Below are 26,274 nucleotides of genomic sequence, written 5' to 3'. Positions count from 1 at the left end.
TCTTTCTGCCTGAAGTAGTTAAAAGAGTCTTTAAGCAGATCAGCAGGAGAGCTTCCTTGCACAGTGGGCTCCATTGCCACACGCATGACTCAGTGCAAGCCCAGCCCCACTGCCCTGAAGGAAGCCTTGGTGCTGTGGCTGTTTTCCCTGTCTCAGTCTGCCTCTCTGTCTCACTCTTTCCAAAAAAGAAAAAAAATTCTGTTTCTATAGATAGGATGAGCCAGAAGTCTTGCAGCAATATTGTTTGTCCTCCCCCCCAGATAACTTCACTCGTTTTAAATATTCTTAATGTATTTCGTCAGACTATTTTCCAGAAAACGTATAGACAGTTGCACTGTTGTCATCTCTGTAGAAGCACACTGCACTGTAGGCTTAGCAGCAGGAAACAACTAGCAAATGTCATCAGAAAAGGTGCCACACAGAGACACAGAGACACAAGTGTCTCCAGTAGGCAAGTACCCAGTCACCAGAGAGGCCTCTACTTCTCCTAAAGGTTAGGCTGCTCATTTGACCCAATAAAAAACTGCCAAAGGACTGGATGAGAGGTATGTGTGAGAAGGGGCCTTAGTGGGAAGAATCTCCACAGCTCAGTCTATGGCAGTCACATTCCCAAGTACAGTTAGCCCGTGAATGTGGAAATATATATATATATATATATATATACACATATATATATATATAAAATATATGCATGTAGATGCCTATGTGTATGTATATGTGTATGCATAGATGTATATGCCTCTGATTTTATTTTGATATTATTCTAAATTTCCTTTAAAAGATTTTTAAAAATAATTTCAGATAATTTCATAAAAGCTTGAAACATAAAACAAACATCATTAAAGGACCAAGTGGTGGCTCATTCAGTAGGATACATAGAATCTTATGTGAAGACTTGGGTTCAAGCCCCTGGTCCCCAGCTGCAGGGAGCAGGTTTCATGAGCAGTGGGCAGTGCTGCAGGTGTCTCCACTCTCTGTCTCTTTTTTTTCCCACTCTATCTCTCATCCTCTGTTTAAAGAGCTACCAGGAGCAGTGGAGTTGTGCATTCACTGAGCCCTAGCAATAACCCTGATGTCAGAATAACAATGCAAACTCACTGGAAGTAGCTTTTGGAGAGTAAGTAGGAACTTGGCAGGTGGAAGATGGGAAGAGGCGGAATGGAAGGAAGAGTGGCTGGGAGTCCTAAAAGCTCTGGCGCGAGGAAATGCGGCCTGGAGGAACAAGGGCAAGGGGTCCGGTGGCCAGAGACACCCAAAACGAATTTTGCCCACTGCTAGTTTTACCCAGGATCAGGCCCCAATGTTGATGGGGGAGAAGCACGTGCCTGCCGAAGTGAGGGGAAGTGTATGTAGCAGTGACAGGTCTCTTCACAACCAGCAGTGACTGAAGTGACCATGGCTACAAAGAACAGTAGGGCTAGGGGTTGAGGAGATAGCACCAACAGTAGTGCAACAGACTCTCATCCCTGAGGCACCCAAGGTCCCAGTTCCGTTCCAGGCACTGCCAGGAGCCAGAGCTGAGCAGTGCTCTAGTGTTTTGTTTTTAATAGGAATAGGGAAAAATCAAACCGTGATATAGATTGTATACCCCCAGGTAACATGTAGTCAGGGAGCCTTCCATGTTTTATGTAAGCATAATAATCCCTATTTTAGCAGGATATTTTAGTAGGATCCCTTTTCTTCCCCTTTTTATCGCCGTCAGGGTTATCACTGGGGCTCGGTGCTTGCTAGGATCTACCACTCCTGGGAGCCGTTTTAAAAAAATACAGACAGGGAGAAATTGACAGAGAAGGGATAAGAAAGAGGGAGAGAGGAAAAGAGACGCCTGCAGCACTGAACCACTCATAAAGTTTCTTCCCTGCAAGTGGGAACCGAAGACCTGAACTGAGATCCTTGCTCAGGATGACATATGCGCTCTGCCAGATACACCATAGCCTAGTCCTGAGAGCTGCACATTCTAGTCAACTTTTATTTTATCATTTATTTATTTATTATTTTTTAACCAGAGCACTGCTCAGATTAGGTTTATGATGGTGCTGGGGATTGAACTCAAGACCTCTGGTGCCTCAGGCATGAAACCCTCTTTTAACCACTATACTATCTCCTCAACTCTCAATGACCATTCCATTAGTTAATTTTGAAAAGTAATGGGCGCAGCCGTGTATGAAAAATATAAATGACCTTGCATTTAATAACAAGGACTTCTCTCTAACGACATACTCTTTCTTTTCACTTTCACCATCAACGATGACATGGACTTCGCCTGGACATTTGGAACAGCCAAACAAAACTTCAGAAAGTCTACCTTCTTCCTAAAGAATAAGAATTCAGGTTTATCAAAGTACAGTACAAACTTGGCTAACTCTCTTGGAATTATAAACGTTATATTTTTTTAACCAGATAGCTTTTTTTTTTTTTTTTTGCCTCTAGGGTTATCTCTGGGGCTTGGTGCCTGCACCACAAATCCACGGCTCCTGGGCCATATTTCCCATTTTGTTGCCCTTGTTGTTGTTGTTATAGCTGTTGTTGTTATTGGATAGGACAGAAAGAAATCAAGAGAGGAGGGGAAGACAGAGTGGGGGAAAGACACCTGCAGACCTGCTTCACTGCTTGTGAAGTGATCTCCCTGCAGGTGAGGAGCCAGCGGCTCTAATTGGGATCCTTATGCTGGTCCTCGGGCTTCGCACCAGGTGCACTTAACCCACTGCACTACTGCCCAGCGCCCCAGATAATTCTTATCTATCCTTTCGTACACACCATTACTTACCCACTGGATATTGGCAGTCATGGTTGATGTTTCTATGTGATCCTGGGTGGTACAAGCTCTCCCAGATCTCCCTGCATTCTTTGAGAGTGCCTTCCACTGCTATTTGCAATGACTTTCTTTCCCCTCTATCTTGAGAGGTGGGAGTCATCAGCCTATCAGCCGCAATGCATGAGTCTATGAATGAGACCACCTCCAAAAGATCGGGCACTGTGAGAAGGCAGAACAACGGAGGGATCACAGATATTGATGTAAGGGGGGAAGGGACAACCCAAAAGGCGGCAGGAGCTTCACAAAGATGGAAAACATTGACCGCAGTGGTCTGGGAGGGGACTCAGTGGAGAAAACGCCGGACTGTCTGTCACGCATGAGGTCCAGAGTGTGACCCCCAGCAGCACATGTGCCAAAGTGATGTCTGATTCTTTCTCTCTTTCCTCTTATCTTTCTCATTAGTAAATATATAAAATGTTAAAAAAAAAAAAGAAGAAATAAAACATTGACTTGAATGCCACAGGCTGGGCAGTGGTGCAGCAGGTTGAGCACATGTTACACTGAGCAAGGGCCCAGGTTTGAGCCCCCAGTCCCTGCCTGTAGGGAGAAAGCTTTGTGAGTGGTGGAGCAGTGCTGCATGTATCTATCTAGCTTCCTCTCTGTCTCCCCCCTCTCAATTTCTGGCTGTCTCTAACCAAGAAGGAAGGAAGGAAGGAAGGAAGGAAGGAAGGAAGGAAGGAAGGAAGGAAGGAAGGAAGGGGAAGGGAAGAAAGAGAGAGAGAGAGAGAAAGAAAGAAAGAAAGAAAGAAAGAAAGAAAGAAAGAAAGAAAGAAAGAAAGAAAGGGAACAGAAGGGAGAGAGAGAAAGGAAGGGAGGAGGCGAGAGGAGGTCATATGTCAGCAGTCCGGGAAGTGGCACAGTGAGTAAAGCATTGACTCTCAAGCATGAGGTCCCAAGCTGGATTCCCAGCAGCACATGTACCAGAGTTGATATGTAGTTCCTCCCCGTTTCTCTTAATAAATAAAATCTTAAAGGAAAGAAGAGAGGGAGGGAGAGCAGGAGGGAAGGAGGGAGAGAGAGAGAAAGAGAGAGAGAAAGAGAGAGAGAGAGAAAGGGGAAGGAAGGAAGCCATATGTCACTGAATCCAAGAGAAGAAAGGGGCGGGCAGCACATCCAATACTTTCTCAAGATACGTTTCCCAGATAGTCTGCTCCTGCCGCCGTCATTCCTATTTTGCACATTTAATTTTCAATTGTGTGAAGGGCAGAAAGGCATTTTGACCCCTTCCAACTCAACATGAACAAATATCAACTCAAATTGATATCAAATTATCACTATATATTTGCCTACAGAGTTATTGCTGGGGCTCAGTGTATGCAAGATATATATGATTTTATTTATTGATTGATGGGAAAAATAGGAGAGAAAGAACCAGACATCACGCTGGCATATTTGCTGCTGGGGATTGAACTCAGGACCTCATGCTTGAGAGCCTAATGCTTTATCCACTGAGCCACCTCCCAGGCCACAGAAGATATTTTATTGATTGATTGATTTACTTATTTATTCATTTTTGCCTCCAGGGTTATTGCTGGGGCTCAGTGCCTGCACTACACTACAAATCCACTGCTCCTGGAGGCCATTTTTCCCCTCTCCCCCATTGGATAGGACAGAGAAATTGAGGGAGGGAGAGATAGAGAGGGGGACCTGCTTCACCCATTGTGAAATGACCCCCCTGCATGTGGGGAGCCAGGGACTCCAACTGGGATCCTTGTGCTTTGTACTATGTGCACTTAACCTGGTGCACCACCGCCCGACCCCCTGGAAGGTATTTTAAAAAGCAAAATCTAAAATATGTACTTTTTTTCCTTAAAAAGACAAATATTAGGGTCAGGAGATAGCTCACCTAGTAGAGTGCATGCCTTACAGTGTGAGAGGTTCTTTTTCTTTTTCTCTTTCTCTCAGACATAAATAAAGCAGACAAATACTGTTGAGAAGACCATTTAGCAGTATCGCATAAACAGAGTCCGGGTTTCCTGTCTTTTTTTTTTTTTTTTAAAGACACATACTGCATTATTCAGGGTAGAGATTTTGTTTTGTGCACTAGGTCACATGTGTAGCTTCTCAGGATTGCACTAAAGGGGACCACTGTGGACTGTCATGGATTTCTTTTTAAAGAACTTAAATCATTGGGACTTTATAGTGTGGCCCTAGCCTGTGGTCTCTTGGTGTATGTCGCCCGATCTAGAAGAATATCTGAATTCTTTATATGCTTGTAATATCTACTGGTTTCTGTAATCAACATTTCCTTAAAAAGTTATTCCAAAGAAATGTATTACAGTTAGGTTCCAAAAATGATTTAGAATGAAAGCAACTTTATTGACAGAAACTAGACCTCCCCCCCCCCACTCTTTTATCTTTCAGTCGACCTGAAAGTGTCAGTTCTGAAGACAGCTTTGAATTCCTTTTAGATGATGACATGGATTACGATCTGGTAACCAGATTATATTTTTCAACTCAAATACTGGGTTTGGTGAAAAAATACAGAGGCCTATTTCTTCTTTAAAAATTTAAATCTCACCTTCTGTACCCCATAATGACCCTGGGTCCATACTTCCAGAGGGTTAAAGACTAGAAAAGCCATCAGGGGAGGGGATGGGATACGGAGTTCTGGTGACGGGAACTGTACCCCTCTTACCCTATGGTCTTGTCAGTGTTTCCATTTTATAAGTAAATAAATTAATTAATTAAAAAACAAAATTAAAAAAAGAAAAAAATTCAATCTCCTAAATAAATAAATCTCCACAATTTTCTGGCAGGGATTGTGATTTTGATAGTGTTTCCCAGGTATGTATATCATTAATATTGTCTGGTGTATGGTGGTGCAGAGGATTTGCATAACTATTATGCTATCTACCCCTGCCCCCAAGTCATCTTTTAAGAAATTAAATTTATTTAAGGTAATAGTTATTCTTAACCTTTTGGGAAATGCAAATAAAATGGATATAGAAAAGTCACCTTCATTTAGCATCTTGTCTTTTTCTTTCTGCTATTCCTCTTCCCCTGCCTTTCTTTGGTACTTGCTTCCTCTTCCCCATCCTTCTCACCTCTTCCCCCCTCTTCTTTCTGCTATCCTTTCCTTCTCATTCCCTCCAACACCCTAAATGGGGTGTCTTCAAGGCCAGCTTTCATGTAAAAATAGGCTCTCTTCCTGTGTCTCTCAAGCAGATATATTATTCATTTAGTCCACTGCTTTTCTGGCTAAGTTAAATGTATGTAGAAAGCATATTTTTAAGTGAATGATATTCTTCATTACTGATTGAGTAGGAGCCAGAGATTTATTTCAAAGAACCAGAAGAGTTACTTCAAGTCTTCACAGAACTGGAAGAGCAAAATCTTACTTTGGTACAATATTCCCAAGATGTAGATGAAAATCTTGAAGATGTAAATAAAAGAGAAAAAGTTATACAGGATAAAGTGTAAGTCATTAGAACATGTAGACTTGTTCTAATCAAACACGGAGTCTAATTCATTCAAATGAGGCCTTTCTCATGGTTTTCCCCGAATTTAGGGTAGGACGGATTAATAATAGTTCACCCTGCACAGGATGTCATTGGTAGAAGTTATATTTACACAGAACAGAATGGTTTTAGTCTAGCTTGTGTCTCTACTCTCTTTTATCTATCAAAATATATTGCTAGCTTGGAATCTAGTGATAATAAGAAAAATCCATTATGGCAAGGAGGATAGTTCACTTGGGAGGGCTCTTGCTTTTTCATGTGAATGACCCAGATTCTAGCCCAGCCCTCACTGTACTGGGGGAAGCTTCCATGTTGTAGTGTCTCTCCTTATCTCCCTGTGTCTCTCTGTCTCTGTCTTTCTATCTGAAATTGTCATCCTAGAGTAGTAAAGCCTTGGAGACAACAACAAAAAAGATATGTTAAAGGGTTTTTAAAAAATTGGAATTTCTTCATTTTTATTCAATGCAATTTCACCCTATCCTCTAGCTAGTTGAATCATGCTTTGAATGATCTGCTAATTAATGCATTTTCCTTGTCTGTGGCTCTCAACAAAACTTTTTTTTTTTTAATATCACATCATTTAGGCTGGAGAGATAGCATAGTGGTATGCAGAAAGATTTTCAGGTATGAGGCTCCAGTGTCCCAGGTTCAATCCTCAGCACTACCATAAGCCAGAGCTGAGTAGAGCTCTGATAAAAATAATAATACTAAAAAAGCACACCATTTAGTAATGTCCATACTTATATAACAGGGTTATTATATCATCAGCTGGACTTGATGAGCCACCAAATTTCTTTGTACTCTTCATATTTCATATTAATGCAATTTTGAAAAAACAGTTTAGAGTTATAGAGAATAGATCTTTATATCTACAAAAATGTGGAGAGCCCTCTTCAGTACAATTTTCTGGGTGAGAAGATAGAAATCTTTTCAAACTGTAGGTCAAACCACATTAACCTGAAAGACAAATTAACGTGTTCAGAAGTCAAGAGCCTAGATATCATGTCACAGTCACCAGTCCTGACTACGTTATGCTTTCAATCCATGTCTCCTGTCCGCATCCTCAGAGCATATGGTGTCCCCCCCACCCCCGCCCCATGACAATCTAATATGGGGGTTCAAGATGGATATAGTTGAACAGGAAAAATGGATCTAGTTAGAATCTCTCACTAGAAGACATGTATCAGAATTTCTAGGTGATGAGGTCACCTAGAAATTCACCTAGATGGGGTCACAATTTGGGTTCTTGGGAAACGAAAAAAGGAGAAGGAAAGAAAATGATTTCTGATTGAAGCTAAAAATACTTTTCTCATTTTAACCTGAAAGTTTGTATGAACTTAGGCAATGCTTTAAAATTTAAGCTTGTCACCGCACCAATGCTAAGGACTCTGGGGAAGGAGGGGGAAGGAGAAGGCAGAACAGGGACCCGGATCCTGGTGCACGATGGCTGAAAAGGACCTGAGCTTGGTGTTGGAAGAGTTCTGCAGACATCTCTTAAAGGAAGATGAGAAGTTGTACTCATGTGGCAACAGTTATACAATAAATTATTAATGCCTTCACAAATAAAATTATTTCTAAAAAGAAAAAAAACAACAACTTGTATTTGGTTTGCTAGACATAAGACGCTGACACATGGTCTGAAAAGAGTTTTAAAGTTTCTGCCTGATGGTTCTTGATTTACTAAATCACAAGTTACAGACAAGGGTCTCTTTCTCCTTTCGCAACAGAAACGGCAACATAGAGTTTATTGTGGAGCAGAAGGAACTGCTCAGGGCGAGCTGTTTGAGAGAAGAAGAGAAAGCTGCAGAACTGGAATTAAGATCTAGGCTATTTAATTTTGGAGAGTTTAACTCAGATTCTCAGGTAATCATTCTTTGCCTGTGGTGATTTGATTTTGGCTTGTGGTAATAGTGACTTGTATTCCTATGCACTAAGCTTTGGGAAGAATGAAAGCAAAAAAAGACCCAGGTCAACCATGGCATGTAGTCACCAACTTATATGGTAGATGGGAAGCATTCAAGTTGGCACTGGGTTTCTCTAAAACTCTTGCTCTAAATGTTACTAACATGTGGAGATTGTTTCCCCTACAAATACATTTCCTTATGAAGTAGTTTACTCTCTGGGGTTATTTTAGTAATAATCTGAGTGATGTGAGAAAGCATAGAATCAACATAAGGTATCTGTCCAGCACTGAGCTTGCTACAGATAGATTCACTATCAGCACACTCACGACAAACACAGTATATAATGTGTTCATGCTCTGTCTCTCGCGGCTAGATGCAAACCTCTCAAGGGCAGGAGCTGTTGGCTCTTCCTAACTAGCTAAGTTCATGGCCTCTTAAAGTTAAGGTGTTCAATAAATGTTTGTTGAATGAGTGATTCAGTTAGTCTCCAGACCAGAACAAACCGCAGCTAAGGTTGGTTTCCTTGTTATTTATGTATTAGATATTTTCATTTATTTTAATGAGAGAAAGATACAGAGATAGATACCAGAGCACTGCTCAGCTCCTGCTTGTGGTGGTCTTAGAGACTGAACTCAGGACCTCAGAGCCTCAGGCATGAAAGTCATTTACATAACTATTATACTGTCTTCCCAGCCCGTTTCTATGTTTTAAACCAAATCTCAAATGAAATCAAAATTCAAAGCTAGCAGCAGGGGCAGTCGCCCATAGGTAGATCACAGGACTTGTCTGTGGCCCTGGGTTTAATCCCCAGTAACAAATATGCTCGAGCAGATCAGTGCTGTGGCTTCTCTTCTCTCTCTTTCAAAAAATAAACTAATTTTAAAAACAAGTAAAGCTAAGGTAATATGTGAAGCTGATGACACACTGATAGTTAGGAACTTGATTTTCAATTAGAGGTCGGTTTGGGGAACTCTAAGATGCTGAGTGTCCTACTAATAGATGGGTAAAAAAAAAAAAAAAGGAAAACTGGTTATGGTTCCTATCTCTTTGTCTCTTTCTCTCCTGAGGTTGGAGAGGTTAGGGTTATATACAGCTAGAATAAGAAGTGTAACCTAGTTACCTTTCAGTTCTTTAGTGCTGGCCTCTTAAAACCAATTTTTTTTTTAACTGTGGAAAAAGTAACATAAAACTTACTATCTAACCACTTTAAGCATATAATTTCGTGATATAAAGTATATATGTTTGTACACTTTTACCACATCTATTGACAGAATTTTCCATCACTGCAAATAGAACACTGTAGTCATAATAGAATAATTCCCTTCCGGGGCCAGGTGGTGGTGCACCTGGTTGAGTGCACACATTACAGTGCATAAGGACCCAGGTTCAAGCCCCTGGTCCCCACCTGCAGGGGAAAAAGCTTCATGAGTGGTGAAGCAGGACTGCAGGTGTCTCTCTTTCTCTGTCCCTCCATTCTCTTGATTTGTATCTATCCAATAAAAAATTTTAAAACATATTTAAAAAAAAGGAATTCCCTTCCCCCCTTCTCCTGCCTCCAGAAAGCTGTATTCTATCTTTTATCTCTATAAATTTGCCTATTTGGGGGCCTCATGCAAATGGGAGTCATACAGTAGCTGCCTGGCTTGTTTCATTCAACACAATACATTCCAGGTTCACCTATGTTCTAGCATGTGTCAGATTTCATTTCACTGTATAACTGAAAGTTTTATATGTATATGCTGCATTTTGTTGATCTCTTTATCTGCTGATGGACACTTGAGCTGATTCCAGCATTCAACTCTGTTTTTAAAGAATTCTGAAGTTGAATGACACCAAAAATGTCTGATGAGTGTCAGTGGTATCTCCCTTCCTCACCCTACCAATCCCCTTTCATTCAAGTTCAGAGAAGCTTTGAAAAGGGGGAGGGAAGTATTTTCAATACATACTCTTATTTTAAAAAAAATTCATTGGATAGTGACAGAAATTAAGAGGGAACAGAAAGGAAGAGAGAAAGAAAGACAGCTACAGCACTGCTTCACCACTTGCAACGCTTCCGCTTCTGAAAGTGAGGACTGGGGGCTTGAACCTGAGTCCTTGTGCATTGTAACATGTGCACTCAACTGGATATGCCATCGCTCAGTCCCCTCAATACACACATTAAGGCAACCAGAGCCTAAAGCAGTAGGGTAGAAATGATCTAACAATCGCATTTTATTTTTATATTTATTTTATTTATTTTTTCCCTTTTGTTGCCCTTGTTGTTTTATTGTTGTAGTTATTATTGTTGTTGTTGTTGTTGGATAGGACAGAGAGAAATGGAGAGAGGGAGGGGGAGACAGAGAAGAGGAGAGAAAGACAGACACCTGCAGACCTGCTTCACCACCTGTGAAGCGACTCCCCTGCAGGTGGGGAGCCAGGGTTCGAACCGGGATCCTTATGCTGGTCTTTGTGCTTTGCGACAATTGCATTTTAAAAGAGTACAATTTCAGTCGTGTGTATAACCTTGATATTGATACACTGCACAGTACGGGGAGATGGGGTTCAGTGTCTTAGAGGTGAAGTGCTGGGGTGGAGAAGGCAAGACAGAGCAGGAAGACTGATGGGGAAAATGTCTCTGCTTCCCCCTGCCCAATCTCTTCACATTTCAATGTGCACAAAGCATATCTTAGACATGGAAGTAAGCATGAATACACCTGGTCTTGCTATCCATAACGTATCAATTACTCTGGATCTATAGCTGCGCACTGAATGATTCATTCTTACAAAACTTCTATACTACTAACTCCTAAAAACATTTCTCTTGACTTATACTTTACTTTGAAAACGATCTTAAAACCCAAGCATAATGTAATACTACTGAAAGGTGCACGAGTCAGATCTCAGCAGCAGCTTCCTCAAGGAGAACACACTGGATGAACTGAACGGGCCCCCCATGAAAAGCTAGACCACTAGCTGCACCCCCAGAAGTCCTCTTCACCCCCTCCCCCTTCCAGTCTCTGCAACCCTTTAAAAAGGACCTCGGTCCTGACTCCCCCTACCATCAAATCACTTTCAGTGTGGAACTTGACATAAATGGACGAATGCCATGCATTTGCCATACCTGTGTTCTTTTACCACGGCCTCTTGTGTGTAGCATCGAGTCGCACCAGGCGTGAAACCAAACATAACATGCGCTCTTCCATTGTTGAGTCTGCAGAACTCATTCATTTTCAGCTTCACTATTCTTTGTTCTGGGAGCCGACTCAGTTCAACTGAGAGAGCGCACGACAGAAAGTAACATGGATTACAAGTACAGACTCACTGTAATCACTTCTCTGATAGACTTGGGTGTTGGCAGGCCAATCCGGCCTGTTTCTATCTTCTCATAGTGGGGTAAGTTAGCTGCACTTTAGAGAGTAAGAGAAATAGTTAATGGCATTTGTAATGCTAATATGCTAATATTTGTATTTTATTATAAAAGTAATATCTGTGAATTGAAAGATAAAAAGGGAAGGCACCGGAGTAGGGCACCAAATTAAAAATGTCTTTTTTTTTTAATTGTTGTTGTTATTGATGTCGTCGTTGTTGGACAGGACAGAGAGAAATGGAGAGAGGAGGGGAAGACAGAGAGGAGGAGAGAGAGACAGACACCTGCAGACCTGCTTCACCGCCTGTGAAGCGACTCCCCTGCAGGTGGGGAGCCGGGGGCTCGAACCGGGATCCTTATGCCGGTCCTTGTGCTTTGCGCCACCGACTCCCAAGTTGGAGTTTTAAAAGACATGTCACCAACTCTCCTCTCTTTTCTACCCAGTTTTGGTAATTATTCCTCCTAAGCAGGTCAGATCACTTCCCAGTTAGCGGTGTGGAAGGCATCCGAAGTTTTCCCCTGTGTTTAGTCTTCTGCAATAAATAACCCAGTGCACTGATGAAAGCAGAAGCTCCCGCAGCCCCTCCGGGGAGGTGCAGGGCCTGCCATCTGGTGGCCGCTCTGGGAATTGGACTGATAGTGGGCTGCTCTGTCGGGAGCAGCTCTAAGCCTCAACTCATGATTAAAAATTGAATATTAGCAGTCTGTCACAAGATTATAAGATTACAATGTACACTCCCACACTACGCCCACCACAAAAGTTCCGTCTCTCCACCCTCCTACCTCCCAAAGATAACACCAAAGTCCTCCCACGTCTTAGTAACAGCTCAACTCCTTTATAAGCCTTGCCCTTCCTTCCAACTCTACTGGGCCAGGTCCTCAGGCTCCCCCCCTTTTTCCCCCTCAGCAAGAATCTTTTCTTTAATCTCACTCCCAAATCCTACCTCTACAACTGATCTTGCTTTATTCCTTCCAGAACTTTTATCTTCTTGTGTGTTTCCTCTCGTTTGACAGGGGAACCTTCAAAAGGGAAGAGAGACAAGAGGGAGAGGAGGAAAGGTCACCCCCGCCCCCCGCAAAAAAAAAAAAAAGATCCTTTGAAACTCCATTGCCCATTCGTCTCTCAAGCTGAGTATGTGAATCTTCTTGAGAAATTCCCATCAGCTGCTAGACATTCTCACATGAAAGTTCCTTTTTCTCAGGGTCTGTATTCAATGCTATTTTTTTTTTTCATATCGTATTTCAGCATTACTTTATCTGCCCCTTGAGATTACTTTTTTCTTTTCTTTTTAATATTTATTTATTCCTTTTTTGTTGCCCTTGTTTTATTGTTGTAGTTAGTATGGTTGTCTGTCTTCATTGTTGGATAGGACAGAGGGAAATGGAGAGAGGAGGCGAAGACAGAGAGGGGGAGAGAACGACAGACACCTGCAGACCAGCTTCACCGCCTGTCAAGCAACTCCTCTGCAGGTGGGGAGCTGAGGGCTCGAACTGGGATCCTGACACTGGTCCCTGCGCTTTGCGCCACCTGCGCTTAACCCGCTTCGCTACCATCCGACTCCCGTGCAGAAGCTTTTTAATTTGATGTAGTCCCATAGGTTTATACTTGCCTTACTCTTTTTAAAAATTTTTAAATATTTATTTATTTCCTTTGTTGGCCTTATTGTTTTACTGTTGTAGTTCTTACTGTTGTTGATGTCATTGTTGGGTAGGACAGAGAGAAATGGAGAGAGGAGGGGAAGACAGAGAGGGGGAGAGAAGGACAGACACCTGCAGACCTGCTTCACTGCCTGTCAAGCGACTCCCCTGCAGGTGGAGAGATAGGGGCTGGAACCCAGATCCTTTGCTGTCACTTGCCTTAGTCTTCTTTGTAATTGTATTCATTTCATTGAAGATGTCTTTAAAATGTATGCGGAAAAGAGATCTGCTAATATTTTCCTCTGAATATCTGATAGGTTCTGATCTAACATCCAAGACCTTGATCCACTTGCAATTTACTTCTGTGTTTGGTGAAATAGAGTGGTTCAGTTTCATTCTTCTGCATGTTTCAACCCAATTTTTCCAACATGATTTGTTGAGGAATTTCATCTTCCCCCCTTTTAATAGTCTGGAACCTTTGTCAAAGATTTGGATGTCCATAGGTGTAGGAGGTTATTTCTGGGCTCTCAATTCTTTTTTTTTTTAATATTTATTTATGTATTGCCTTTTGTTGCCCTTGTTTTATTGTTGTAGATATTGTTGTTGTTGATGGCGTCGTTGTTAGGACAGGGAGAAATGGAGAGAGGAAGGAGAGACAGACGGGGAGAGAAAGACAGACACCTGGAGACCTGCTTCACCACCTGTAAAGAGACTCCCCTGAAGATGGGGAGCCGCGGCTCGAACCGGGATCCATAGGCCAGTCCTTTGGCTTTGCACCACGTGCATTTAACCCGCTGTGCTACCGCCAGACTCCCTGGGCTCTCAGTTCTATTCCACTTGTCAGTGTGTCAATTCATGTCCCAGTACCAAGCAGTTTTGATTACAATGGCCCTATAATACAATCTGAGGTCTGGGAGTGTGATGCCTGTAGTTCTGTTCTTTTCAAGACTGGCAATTCTAGGTCTTTTCTGGTTCCAGATAAACATTGGTAGCATTCGTTCTATTCTTCTAAAAAATGTGGTTGGGATCTTGATGGGGATAGCATTAAATTTATATATGGCTCTGGGGAGTATATTCATTTTGATGATGTTAATTCTTCCAACCCATGAATGTGGAATATCTTTCCACTTCTTTGTGTCTTTTTCAGTTTCCTTGAGTAGTGATGCATAATTTTCAGTATACAAATCTTTCACTTATTTGGTTAGGTTTATTCCTAGATATTTTATTGTTTTATTGCTATAGTAAAAGAAACTGATTTCTGGATTTCATGTTCTTCTAACTTAGTGTTTGGATAGAGGAATGCCACTGACTTTTGAATGTTAATTTTGTAGCCTGACACCTTCCTGTATTGCCTGATGATTTCCAGAAGCTTCTTGCTGGATTCCTTAGGTTTTTCTATGTATACTATCATGTCATCTGCAAATAGGGAGAGTTTGACTTCTCTTCCAATCTGTATGCCTTTAATTCCTTGCTCCTGCCTGATTGCTATGGCAAGAACTTTCAACACTATGTTGAATAGTAATGGTGATAGTGGGCAGCCCTGTCTACTACCTGATCTGAGGGGAAATGTTTCCAGTTTTTCACCATTGAGTATGATGTTGGCTGTAGGTTTGCTATATATAGATTCCACTATCTTCAGGAATTTTACATCTATTCTCCTTTTTTTGTAGTGTTTTGATCATAAAGGGATGTTGTATTTTGTCAAAGGCTTTCTCTGCATCTCTTGATATGACCATGTGGTTTTTGGTCTTGTTTTTATTGATGATTTGGATCACATTGATTGATTTACATATATTAAACCAACCTTCCATCCCTGGGATAAACCGCACTTGGTTTTAGTTTAATTCCACTGTGGTCTGAGAAGATGCTTGGGATGATTTTAGTGCTCTTGAATTTGCTGATGTTGTCTCTGTGGCCTAACATATGGTCTATCCTTGAGAATGACCCATCTGGACTTGAGTAGAATGTATATTCCAGTTTTTTGGGATGAATGACTCTGAAAATGTCCAATAGTTCTAGTTTATCTATCTCCTCATTTAGCTCCCTCATTTCTTTATTGATTTTCTGCCTGGATGATCTGTCCAGTTGAGAGAGTGGGGTGTTGAAGTCCCCTACTATGACTGAGTTGCTGTTAATACAGTGCTGCAACTCTTTCAGTAGATGTTTGATGTGTTTAGATGGCTTCTCATTGGGTACATAGATGTTAATAATTGTTAAGTCCTCTTAGTTGACTGATCCTCTAAGCATTAGGTAATGTCCATCCCAATCTTTTAAAATTTTATTTCTTTTAGTCTATCATCTCAGATAGAGAATAGCTGTTCCTGCCCATTTTGTGGGCCATTGGCTTGTATGATAGTTTTCCATCCTTTCACTTTGAGTCTGTGTTTGTCTTGTTGAGTTGGGTGGGTTTCCTGTAGACAGCATATAGTTGGGTTGTGTTTTCTGATCCATCTTCCTACTCTGTGCCTTTTAATAGGTAAATTCAGGCCATTGACATTTATTGATATCATAGATTGAAGTTTTTTTTATTTATTCTTTTTTTGTTGCCCTTGTTGATTGAAGATATTTTAACACCATTCTTCTAGAGTTTTAGAGTGCTCTGATATATGGCCTATTTACGGTGGTCTGACTGTTTATAAGAGACCTTTCAGAACTTCTTTCAGGGCAGGCTTGTGATAGTTGATTCTTTCAACTGTTGCTTGTCTGAGAAGGTTTTGATGCCTCCATCTAGTCTGAATGACAGTCTAGCAGGATACAGTAGTCTTGGTTGAAAGCATTTCTCATTGAGCACTCGATAGATATCTTGCCATTCTCTTCTGGCCTGTAGTGTTTGTGTGGAGAAGTCTGCTGCTAATCTTATGGGTTTTCCTCTGTAGGTGACTCTTTTTTCTCTTGCAGCCTTCAGGGTCCTTTCTTTATCCTTATTCCTTTCCATTTTAAATAAGATGTGTCTTGGTGTCTTTAAGTCTGGGTTAATTCTGTTTGGGACCCTCTGGGCTTCTTGAACCTTTATGTCTTTTATATTGTCTAGAGGAGTTCTCATCTAGTACGTCCTGGAGAATGCTTTCTTCCCCTCAGTCTCTTCCTCTGCGAAGCCAATAATGCGTGTATTCTTTCTTTTGAAGTCATCCCATAGGTCTCTGTTGTTTTCAGAATCTCTTAATCTCTTTTTTGAGATCTCTTACTTTTTTAGTTGTCTCTAATTCATCCTCAATCTTGCTAATTCTGTCTTCTCCTCTCTCCCCTGTACTATTTTCTGGAGTTCCATATATTTTGTTACCCTATTCTGCTACTGTTTTAGCTTGTTCAGCTAGTTGTGTTCTTAGCTCAGCTATTTCAGCTTTCAGCTAATAACCTTGAGATAGTTAGTGTTCTCTTCCAGAGTCTCATTTGTTGTTTCTGCATTTCTGATGACAATTCTTTCAAACTCTTTACTTATTCCTGTGGTTATTTCCTGAACAAGCATTTGGATGTTAACCTTACTATTTTGTGGCTCAACCTTTGTGGGGCTTTTAGCTGGACTCTTGTCTTGGTTCATTTCTTCAATATTTCTTCTTGTTGGTTTAACCACTTTATATAGTATGTTATGAGTTCCCTCTCTCAGTACTTTTCAAATTACTGATCACTCTTGCCTGGATTGACTTGTGTCTAAGTAAGTTATTTAAAGAGTCCATAGTTGTGGAAATTGACAGTTGTTTCAATAGTATTTGAACCCCTGAGTTGGAACACAAAGCCTGTTAAAAGCCTTTTTAGTTCTTTTTCTTCCCTGTAAGCTAGGGGAACCTGAGGGCTTTTAAACTATAAGTAGGCTTCTTAACTTAATTACTCATGCTGACCAAAAGATAAAGCAGGGTGGTGGAGAGATAGCACAGTGGTTATGCAAAGAGACTCTCACACCCCAAGGATCCAAAGCCCCAGGCTCAACTCAGCTTCTCTGCCAAGCCAGGCAGCACTGCTGTACTGTGTGAGTTTCTAAACAAGGCCCATTTATAATCTGTAGGTTCTGAGGCATTTATTTACCATGTTCTCATCAGGAGAACAATGTGGAAAGGCTCCCACTATATAGCCCCACTGCTAGGCCACCAAGGTGTAGCTCTTCTCCTGAGTTTCCTGGTCAGTTCTCTATTCCCAGATGTCAGCACAGGGCCTCCCCCCTGCTGCTCCAGCCTCTGAGGGCAGTAGCAGTGGAGACTCACAGTTGCATTTGGTGAGTCTTAGGGGAGTCCTCTCCTCCCTTCAGCAGTGAAACAGACTGGAGGTGGTGCCTCAACTGGTAAACTGCTGGACTGTTAGCAGCCACTCAATCTCTCCCTAGGCTCCTCCCTGCCCATGAGTCACATGTATTTGCACTCACCGGTGGTCTGGTGGGTTCCTGTAGTCATTCTAGTCCTGCCTTGTTGCAGTCCCAGGTGGTCTCCTTTTGACCCAGGAAAGTAGATGAGAGAAACACAGCTGCTGCTGCTCCCCTGAAATTACTTTTATATTGCTTTGTATTTCTAAAATTTTCTGGCATGGGGAGGTGGTTCAGTGGCAGAGGACATACTTGTATGTATGAGTCCCTGGGTTCATTCCCAGACCATATATAACATAGCTGTGTTCTGCTCTCTCTCTACAAGAAAAAAAAAAAAAGAGGTAAAAATAAAAGTCAAAAAATAAAGTTTTCTAAAAGAAAGATGTTATAGAAAATGTTATATTTAGAGAGAAAAAGTAACTTTATGGCACATAGAATTTATTTTTCTCCTTCACGTTTCTCTTTTATAGTATGTTGCCCCTCTACTTTTTTTTTTTTTTTACATTTTGCTTATTTATTGCATAGAAACAAATTTACAGAGAGAGAGAAACTTGAAGCACTGCTTCATCACTTGCAGATTTCCCCTGCAGGTGGGACTGGGGGCTTAAATCCAAGTCCTTGCACACTGAAACACATGCGCTCTATGGGTGCACTGTCACCCAGTACCATAACTTTTCTTTAAAAAAAGAAAACACAGCATTTTCTTAATATAAATAAGAGAAGACAATATGGTAATCTTCATTTACCCACAGAGTAAATGTTCCAGGACCCCCAGTGGATTCCTAACATTGTGGATAGTACTAAACCCAAGTGTACTAAGCTCTTTCTTACATCTATTACATACGTGTCTATGGGAAAGATTAATGTAGTAATTAGGTGTATTGAGAGAATGCCACTCTTAACAAAACAATTATAATATTCTATAGTAATTCATTTAAATGTGGACATTTAGAAAATACCTTATTGGATTGGATTCCTCTTCTCCTTGTAATGGTGTCTCATTCTTTGTGACGAGAGGAGCGAGGTGACTGATGTAGGCATCACTGAGACAGCATTAGGCTACTGCTGACCAGGTAATATGCCAGATTTTGGATCATCTGCTTCGGGAATTTTAGAACTTTCCTTTTAAAATGTTGTTGAGATTTGCAGCCCAGTAGGTGGCACAGTGGATACAGCCCTGGACTTTAGAGCATGAGGTTCCGAGTTCCTCTGCAGGCACCACACATGCCAGAGTGATTATCTGGTTCTCTCCACCTCCTACCCGGCTCTCTCATTAATGAACAAGTTTTAAAAAGTCTTCTCACTACACCTGGTAACGTGCACAGGAACCAGGACCAAACAGGGCTGCCGGCATCTGTCCCCCTTTCTTTATCTCCCCATCCCCTCTCAATTTCTCTTTGTCTCTACAAAGAAAATACCTTTTTTTAAGTCTTTAATAAAAACAAAAAATCCTGATTTTGGTGCTAAAATAACTCAGCCTGTTAAGAGCACCAACTTGCAGCCTGAGGCCCCAGACTAAATCCCCAGCACCATCCCCCCCATATATATTTTTTTATTCCAAATTTGGGGCTAGGGATGTTGTTCAGCAATAGAGCATGTTTCTCACAAAGCCCAGGTTTGATTCCTGGTGCCATGCACAACCCCTCCATTTCTGTACCAGTTGGCCATGGGTAACTGAAACCCTGTGTTAGAGGAAAAAAATAGAGGTAGGGTATTGATAAATAGGACCGTCAGAAAGATGGGACAAACAGACTCTGGAAGACTCTCGGTGACCAGCCTTGACTTATAAGTATGTGTTGATGATTCTGTAAAAAGGAGGCCATGGTTCCAGGAGGGTGTCCCCATGGCTCCTGGATCCACGTCTGAAGTGTCATTTGCCCTTGGCTTTTATGGTGATTCTCATCTTCTTGAGCAGAAGGAGAACTGGGGGAAGGATGCTACTTGGAGATCGATTTACTTTGCCCAGAAATTTACTGAGATTCTCTTAACTGCGGATGCCCAACGCAGCATGCAGAGTGAGAAAATGAATTTTCTTGCGGTCCCGAAACACGTTGTCAAGAGGCTCGAGTATTTCTACCAGCAGTTAAAACAGCATGGTGGCCAGGTACAGGGATCAGCAAGGTTTGGCCTAAGCCTCTGCATAGACTAGGTAACTGACTTCCCAAGGAAGAGAGTGAAACTTAACTCTTAGAAAGGTTTTGTGTACCAGTTAGGCAATCTGTTTATAACTTACGTTTTTGTTCTGACAGAACACATTCAGCCACTTATTCAGCAAACATTTATTAAGTGCATTGCTAATGCGCAAGGCAAGTGTAAATAAGACAGCTTCTGCCCTTCAGGTCCTTACAGTCTAGAAGGGGAGGTAAGAGATACATGTAGATACCAATCATACAGGTTCACTCAGTTCTAGCAATTAGAGTAAGTGCAAAGAAGGGGGGAGCACGTATGCTTTGCTGCAAGGAAATGCACTGGCGTGGCAAAAAAACGGATTTCAAATGTGTCATGATCTTTACCTGAGTGTTCAGGGAGTGTATATAAATTCAAGCAAGGCATTCTGTTCCACTATAGTTACTTCTTACACCTAAAACTAAAACATGTATAGTCAAAAATGTTATTAGTGATCTAATTATAAATTAAGATTTAAATATTGCATTGTCTCACTTCTGGTATTAAAGTTCATCTTTTAAAATAGTTAACATTTCGTAGCACACTAAAGTCCTTTCTTTTTGATGTAGTAAAATGGAATTGTTCATGTAGTGAATGAATAAGCAAACAGGGATGAGATAATGCTTTCTATTCTCCTTTTCTTGGTATTAGGAAAAACTGATAGACTCTCTTAGCAGGAAAATTAACCAAGTATACAGAGTCTGCATTGGAGATGCTGAGGTTGGGAGCCTCAACCCAGTTCAAAAGCTGGTAAAAGTAGAATCTCGCCTGGTGGAACTGAGTGATCTCATTGAATCCATCCCCAGAGAAAACGTGGAGGCAATTGAGAGGATAAAGCAGAAAGAACGGCGGCAAAAGTACAGTCAATGTCTTCTAATAGTGAATTACTTACTGAGACAAGTAGCTTCTTTTTTGCTTGGATTTCACTAGCACAGAACAAGTGTCTGGTCTAGACCAGGGACTGACGAAACAGGAGGAACCAGACTCAGCCCATCTCCTTCCAGAGCTTTTCTAGTATGGGAGCTACAATCATCAAATATTCCCTTTTCCTTTAAGTCATTTAAAGTAAATTTTGGCAAAGTAACAGTGCACAGCATTATTTGAGTTTCAGTTGTGCACCTGTAAGTTTACCACAAAAGGTCCAATTCCATTCTTCACCATACAATTGACACCCTACATATACGAGCCCCCTCCCCAGTCCTCCCCTTTTTCCTGGTAATCACTACCTTGGTCTTATGGCCAAACATTTTTTTGTTTGGTTTTTTTCTATAGCTTGTAATCAGGAAAATCAGATAACCACTCATCAAACTTGTCTTCAATAAATGTCATTGTCAGTGGTAATGTGTGCTGAGAAGGGAGGGAACAACCAGCTGAATGGAATTTACCTAGAGCAACCCTGTTAGTTTGAGATGGGCGAGGAGGGTCCCCTTGGCCTGGAAGAGAGTCTCTGGGTAAGGACACCAGCAGATGAAAACGTATGAGGTGCTCTCCTGTGACAGGAGAAGTGCACTTGTGCAGAAAGGCCCAACTCCTGGAACTAGGAGCCCTTCTATGGAGAATAGGAATCTCATTCTACAAAGAAAATGTTTTAAAGCCAGCCACGCAATCAGGGTTTTCCTCAAACCTGCCACCACTTACATACATAGCATTTACACACTCACTCACTCCTCATAACAATGTCAGGATCCCTGAACTCCCTCTACCTCCCTCCCCCAGGTCTAGTTCGGGATCTTGCAGAATGCACTGATTTAGATTTCCACAGTTATATAAGGACTTTGTATACTTACTACCTTTCATTGAAATAAGTGGTTATTGTAACGTGACCTTCTTACAGTTCATGAAACGTGTAATGGCTGCTTCTGTGTGAGGGAGAAAGTTCATGTCAAACAAACAGGAGAGGCAGACCAGAATATGGTCAGAAGCCTGGCACGAGAGCCAGCTGCTCTGGGTTCTATCCAGGTCCCACAGCCTTGGTAACTTTATGCACATGACCTAAGTCTCAGTGTGAGAAAGCCAGAACTAACCCGACAGGTGTTGTGAGGAATGATCTATGGAAAAGCACTAGGGCATACTTGGTACATTTATCAAGTATCTCCCATTAATCTTTTATTTATTTATTTATATGCAGGGAGAGAGACACACACAGAGAAACACCAGAGCACTGCTCAGCTCTGGCTTATGGTGGTGCGGGGGATTGAACCTCAGGCATGAGAGTCTCTTTGCATAGCCGTCATGCTGTCTCCCCCGCTCCCCATTAATCTTAAGACAAGTTTGGGAGCCGGGTGGTGGCGCACCTGGTTGAGTGCACATTACAGTGCACAAGGACCCAGGAGCCCCTGGCCCCCACCTGCAGGGGAAAGTTTCACGAGTGGTGAAGCAGGGCTGCAGGTGTCTGTTTTTCTCCATCACCCCTTTCCCTTTCAATTTCTGGCTGTCTCTATCCAATAAAGACAATTTTCTTTAAAAATCTGTTACTTGCTACATTCCTGGTCAATGGATATTGTTTTTCCCCACCTAAAAATGAAGTCCAGATATAAGGTTACCCTTGTGGGATTTTATTGACTATAAAAATATTTTTAAAAAATGTGAATGACAAACTAGTTCATTTATAAAATGGCTCATGACAGGTTATACCAGTGGCACATGTATATTTTTTATAAAAGAATATATATTTTCATCAAAGTGTAATTACAACTTATTTCCAATAGTTACAGCTGCAGCCCTGCTTCACCACTCGTGAACCTTGTGGGGACCAGGGGCTTGAACCTGGGTCCTCGTGCACTGTAATGTGTGAGTGTAACCATGTGTGCTACTTACTGCCTGGCTTCTTTTTCTAATTTCAATCACCATTCTTATAATTTTGATTTTCTTGTTGGAGACAACTCCTAAAATACCTAGTTATGCATTTTAAATGTTACATCTACATGGGCCCACAATTTATTACCTACTGTCTGTTCGGAACCAGGCTTAGACTAGCTAGTTTGCAAAAACCATCTCATTTAATTTTATCCTTTTTTTCTACCAGAGCACTGCTCAGCTCTGGCTTATGGTGGTGCGGGGGACTGAACCTGGGACTATGGAGCCTCAGGCGTGAAGAGTCTCTTTGCGTAACCGTGATGCCCTAATTTTATCCTCACAGCAACTTTGAAGAACACAAGACAGCAGAACTTCTTGTTGCTGATTTGAGAATATTGTTCAGAAAGAATGACTGGAAAGTGACATTTTTCCAGGTCATTTTGTGTGAATTCAGAGCTACACGCTTGTTTTGTATACTCTGCACACCATTTACAACTGAAGTCAGTTGTCGTGTTTTGTTTAAGGGGGGAAAAAGTTGAAAGTTAATTCAAGTGGCTGTTACACAGGCTAACTATAAAAGTTAAAATGTAAGGAAAATGAGAAACTTTTGCTTGTTTTAGACCACAATCTAGGTAGGTTTTACTTCTCACATGGGGACATGAGGTTTCTCCCCATTTCAACACAAATGAAATTTGTGAAGATCTCACCCATGGGGGAACTGATGGAGGCTGGAGTTGCAGACCCGACAGCCCGTGGCCGGCCTCCGCCTCCTGGTCTAGCCGGCCAGAAACTCCCAGGGGCGCTCCCATGACACCAAGGAGCTGACTTTTGGACCCTTCGCCCCTATTTTGCAGTTGGAAATACCGAGGCTCCAAGAGAGCAAGTGGAATGTCCAGTATGGATGGAGACTGAATTCAACCTTAAGAAGATACTAGATGGGGGTCGGGCGGTAGCGCAGCGGGTTGAGCGCACATGGTGCAAAGTGCAAGGGCCGGCATAAGGATCCCGGTTCGAGCCCCCGGCTCCCCACCTGCAGGGGAGTCCCTTTACAGGCGGTGAAGCAGGTCTGCAGGTGTCTTATCTTTCTCTCCCCCTCTGTCTTCCCCTCCTCTCTCCATTTCTCTCTGTCCTATCCAACAACGAACGACGTCAACAATAATAACCACAAGGCTACAAGGGCAACAAAAGGGGGAAAAATGCCCTCCAGGAGCAGTGGATTCATGGTGCAGGCACTGAATGAACCCCAGCAATAACCCTGGAGGCAAAAAAAAAAAAAAAACTAGATGTTATATACAGTCTATTGATTAAGAACTGGGTTTCCCAGCTTTGCATTTGCCAGTTTGAACGAGTTAACCTTTCTCACTTTTTTTTTCTTTCTTTTTTTATTTTTAATTTCTATTTTAGATAGGGAGACAGAAAAAAAAAATCTCACCTATGTATTCAAAAGCCACGTGGTTAAATATGAAGTATCATGTTCATTTTACCTTGAAGCAAGCCTTCTACTATTAAAGTTGCTTACCAAATAGTAATGATGCAGGTCTTTTTTACATTCTGTGAATTACAGTTAAAAGGATGCTTTCCTCCTCTTGGTAGGATGCGTGAAGAGAAACTGAAAGAAAAACAAAAACACCAGGAGGAAAGGCTAAAAGCTGCTCTGGAAAGAGCAGTAGCACAACCAAAGAAAAAGGTATGCATTTTGTCACTGATAGGTCCAGTGGCATTAATGCGCATTATCCTGTGGTATAAAACAAAATACCTTTTTCTTCTAACGACTCATTTTAATAAAAATACTTTTTGCTAATAGTTTCAGTTGGTCTGTCTGTATTAACAGTTTTGGAATAATCCCAATTACTGGGTCTACCACTAGTAAACCCATTTTATATATATATATATATGTTTATGCACCGGGTCCCAGGTTCAACCCCCAGTACCGCCATATATTAGAGCTCACTGACAGGGTTTTTCCTTTTTTTTTTTTTAATATTTATTTATTTATTCCCTTTTGTTGCCCTTGTTGTTTTATTATTGTAGTCGTTGTTGGATAGGACAGTGAGAAATGAAGAGAGGAGGGGAAGACAGAGGGGGAGAGAAAGACAGACACCTGCAGACCTGCTTCACTGCCTGTGAAGCGACTCCCCTGCAGGTGGGGAGCCGGGGTTCGAACCGGGATCCTTCTGCCAGTCCGTGCTTTGCGCCACCTGCGCTTAACCCGCTGCGCTACAGCCCGACTCCCGGGCTTTTCCTTGTTTAAGAACTTATTAACAGGAGCAGGAACTAGAACATCACTCAAGCATATGCAGAAACTCACATTAACTGCTGTGCTCTTACTGAGCGACCTCCTTGACCACAGACCTGTTTTTTAGTAAAAGTCTTTCCCCTCTCTCTTTGGCTCCAGGCTCGTGAAACTGAGGACTTTTAAAATTTTTGAGTAGGCAGCATAAGCATATGGTTCCAAGCTTGAGATAGCATAGAGGAGTTGGGCGGTAGCGCAGCGGGTTAAGCGCAGGTGGCGCAAAGCGCAAGGACCAGCATAAGGATCCCGGTTCGAGCCCCCGGCTCCCCACCTGCAGGGGAGTCGATTCACAGGTGGTGATGCAGGTCTGCAGGTGTCTGTCTTTCTCTTCCAGTCTTCCTCCTCTCTCCATTTCTCTCTATCCTATACAACTACAACAATAAAACAACGGCAACAAAAGGGAATAAACCAATATTAAAAAAAAAAAAGCATACAAGAATGTTGTTTTCAGTTCTGCCTAGAAACAGCTGTTGATTTCATCTCCATCCTTTAGGGGGATTTCTGTTTGTAAATTGCAATGGAAAATTAATTGCTAACATGGAGGAAAACTGACATTAGTAAGAAATGAAATGCTGGCATCAAACAAGATTTTCTGACTGATGGTATCAATGAAGCTCTATATTACCTTGTTCTCCCCGCTTCCCCATAAAACCCACAGTGCTGTTACTGGCTTTGCCAAACATGGTGGGCAGTCACTAGGTCATCAAACACTTTGTAATGGTGACTATCTTTTTTGGAAGGATCAAGTCTACTATGCACCTTTCAATAGACAGTGGCTCTGTTGTGAAGCATTTTATTTTCTTATTTCAGATGGGAAGACGACTTATCTACCGCTCAAAACCTTCATCTGCTAATAAGCAAGAGATACTTTTAGTCAAGGATTCAAGAACAAAAACAGAAGAGGAGGGGTATTTTTTCACTTGAATAGGAGTAGGTATAAGACACTTATTACCAGAATGATCTCAACACGTTTTGTAAATTTCAGTTCTCTGCAGTGGTAATATTGTGCCCCATACTTGACGTAAGCAATGTGAGGAAGACAGCTCTTATTATAGGACTAAAAATGGGAGTCATGTTCCTGTTTTGATTCTATTACTGTGGCACACTCATATCAACAATGTACAGCACCCAAATACTTAAAGGGCTTTAGAGGCATAGAACTTAAAAACACAAGGCTGTTTACAGAGCACAACTGTAAAACTGGTTTCTAATTCACACTGACTTGTTCGAAAATGTCATTGTTAATAACCATATGCCTTTAGAGTAAGAGTCTATTCACAATCTCTGCTGTGCCTATTTCATACAGTATTATTTTAATTTTTCCAGGTAATAATTCAATTTTAGCTGTAATATGTATATTAAGAATATATTGATGCAACAACTATTATGTGTAATTTGTTGACAAGTAACATAAAGATGTTAATCCTAAGAAAATACTCAATTTTATACATGTCAAAAGTAACTCAAAAGCAAACAAACCAACAACACAAAAAAATCCTAGAAATTTGTGGTCCAGAAAATGGTGCAGCAGGTATACAACACTCAACTTTCAAGCATGAATTCG

General features: G+C 41.5%; 1 protein-coding gene across 2 annotated transcripts in view; it reads left to right on the top strand.

The window, feature by feature from the left end:
- The window catches only part of CCDC38 (coiled-coil domain containing 38), a 56,291-nt gene extending 30,197 nt beyond the window's left edge, over window positions 1-26,094 (top strand). Inside the window, exons 10-16 of one of the 2 annotated variants that reach the window (XM_060195573.1) lie at window positions 2,281-2,341; window positions 5,180-5,249; window positions 6,083-6,234; window positions 8,004-8,139; window positions 20,273-20,478; window positions 24,011-24,104; window positions 25,521-26,094. In XM_060195573.1, coding sequence (XP_060051556.1) covers window positions 2,281-2,341; window positions 5,180-5,249; window positions 6,083-6,234; window positions 8,004-8,139; window positions 20,273-20,478; window positions 24,011-24,104; window positions 25,521-25,634 — 833 coding nt within the window. In that variant the 3' untranslated portion in view covers window positions 25,635-26,094. The remainder of the gene's footprint in view (window positions 1-2,280; window positions 2,342-5,179; window positions 5,250-6,082; window positions 6,235-8,003; window positions 8,140-20,272; window positions 20,479-24,010; window positions 24,105-25,520) is intronic. The other variant, XM_060195574.1, reaches the window with a different exon arrangement.
- Window positions 26,095-26,274: the final 180 nt, after the last annotated feature.

Source organism: Erinaceus europaeus, chromosome 7 (assembly GCF_950295315.1).
Source record: "Erinaceus europaeus chromosome 7, mEriEur2.1, whole genome shotgun sequence".
NCBI classification, from domain to species: Eukaryota; Metazoa; Chordata; class Mammalia; order Eulipotyphla; family Erinaceidae; genus Erinaceus; species Erinaceus europaeus.
This window is presented reverse-complemented; position numbering and strand designations above follow the sequence as displayed.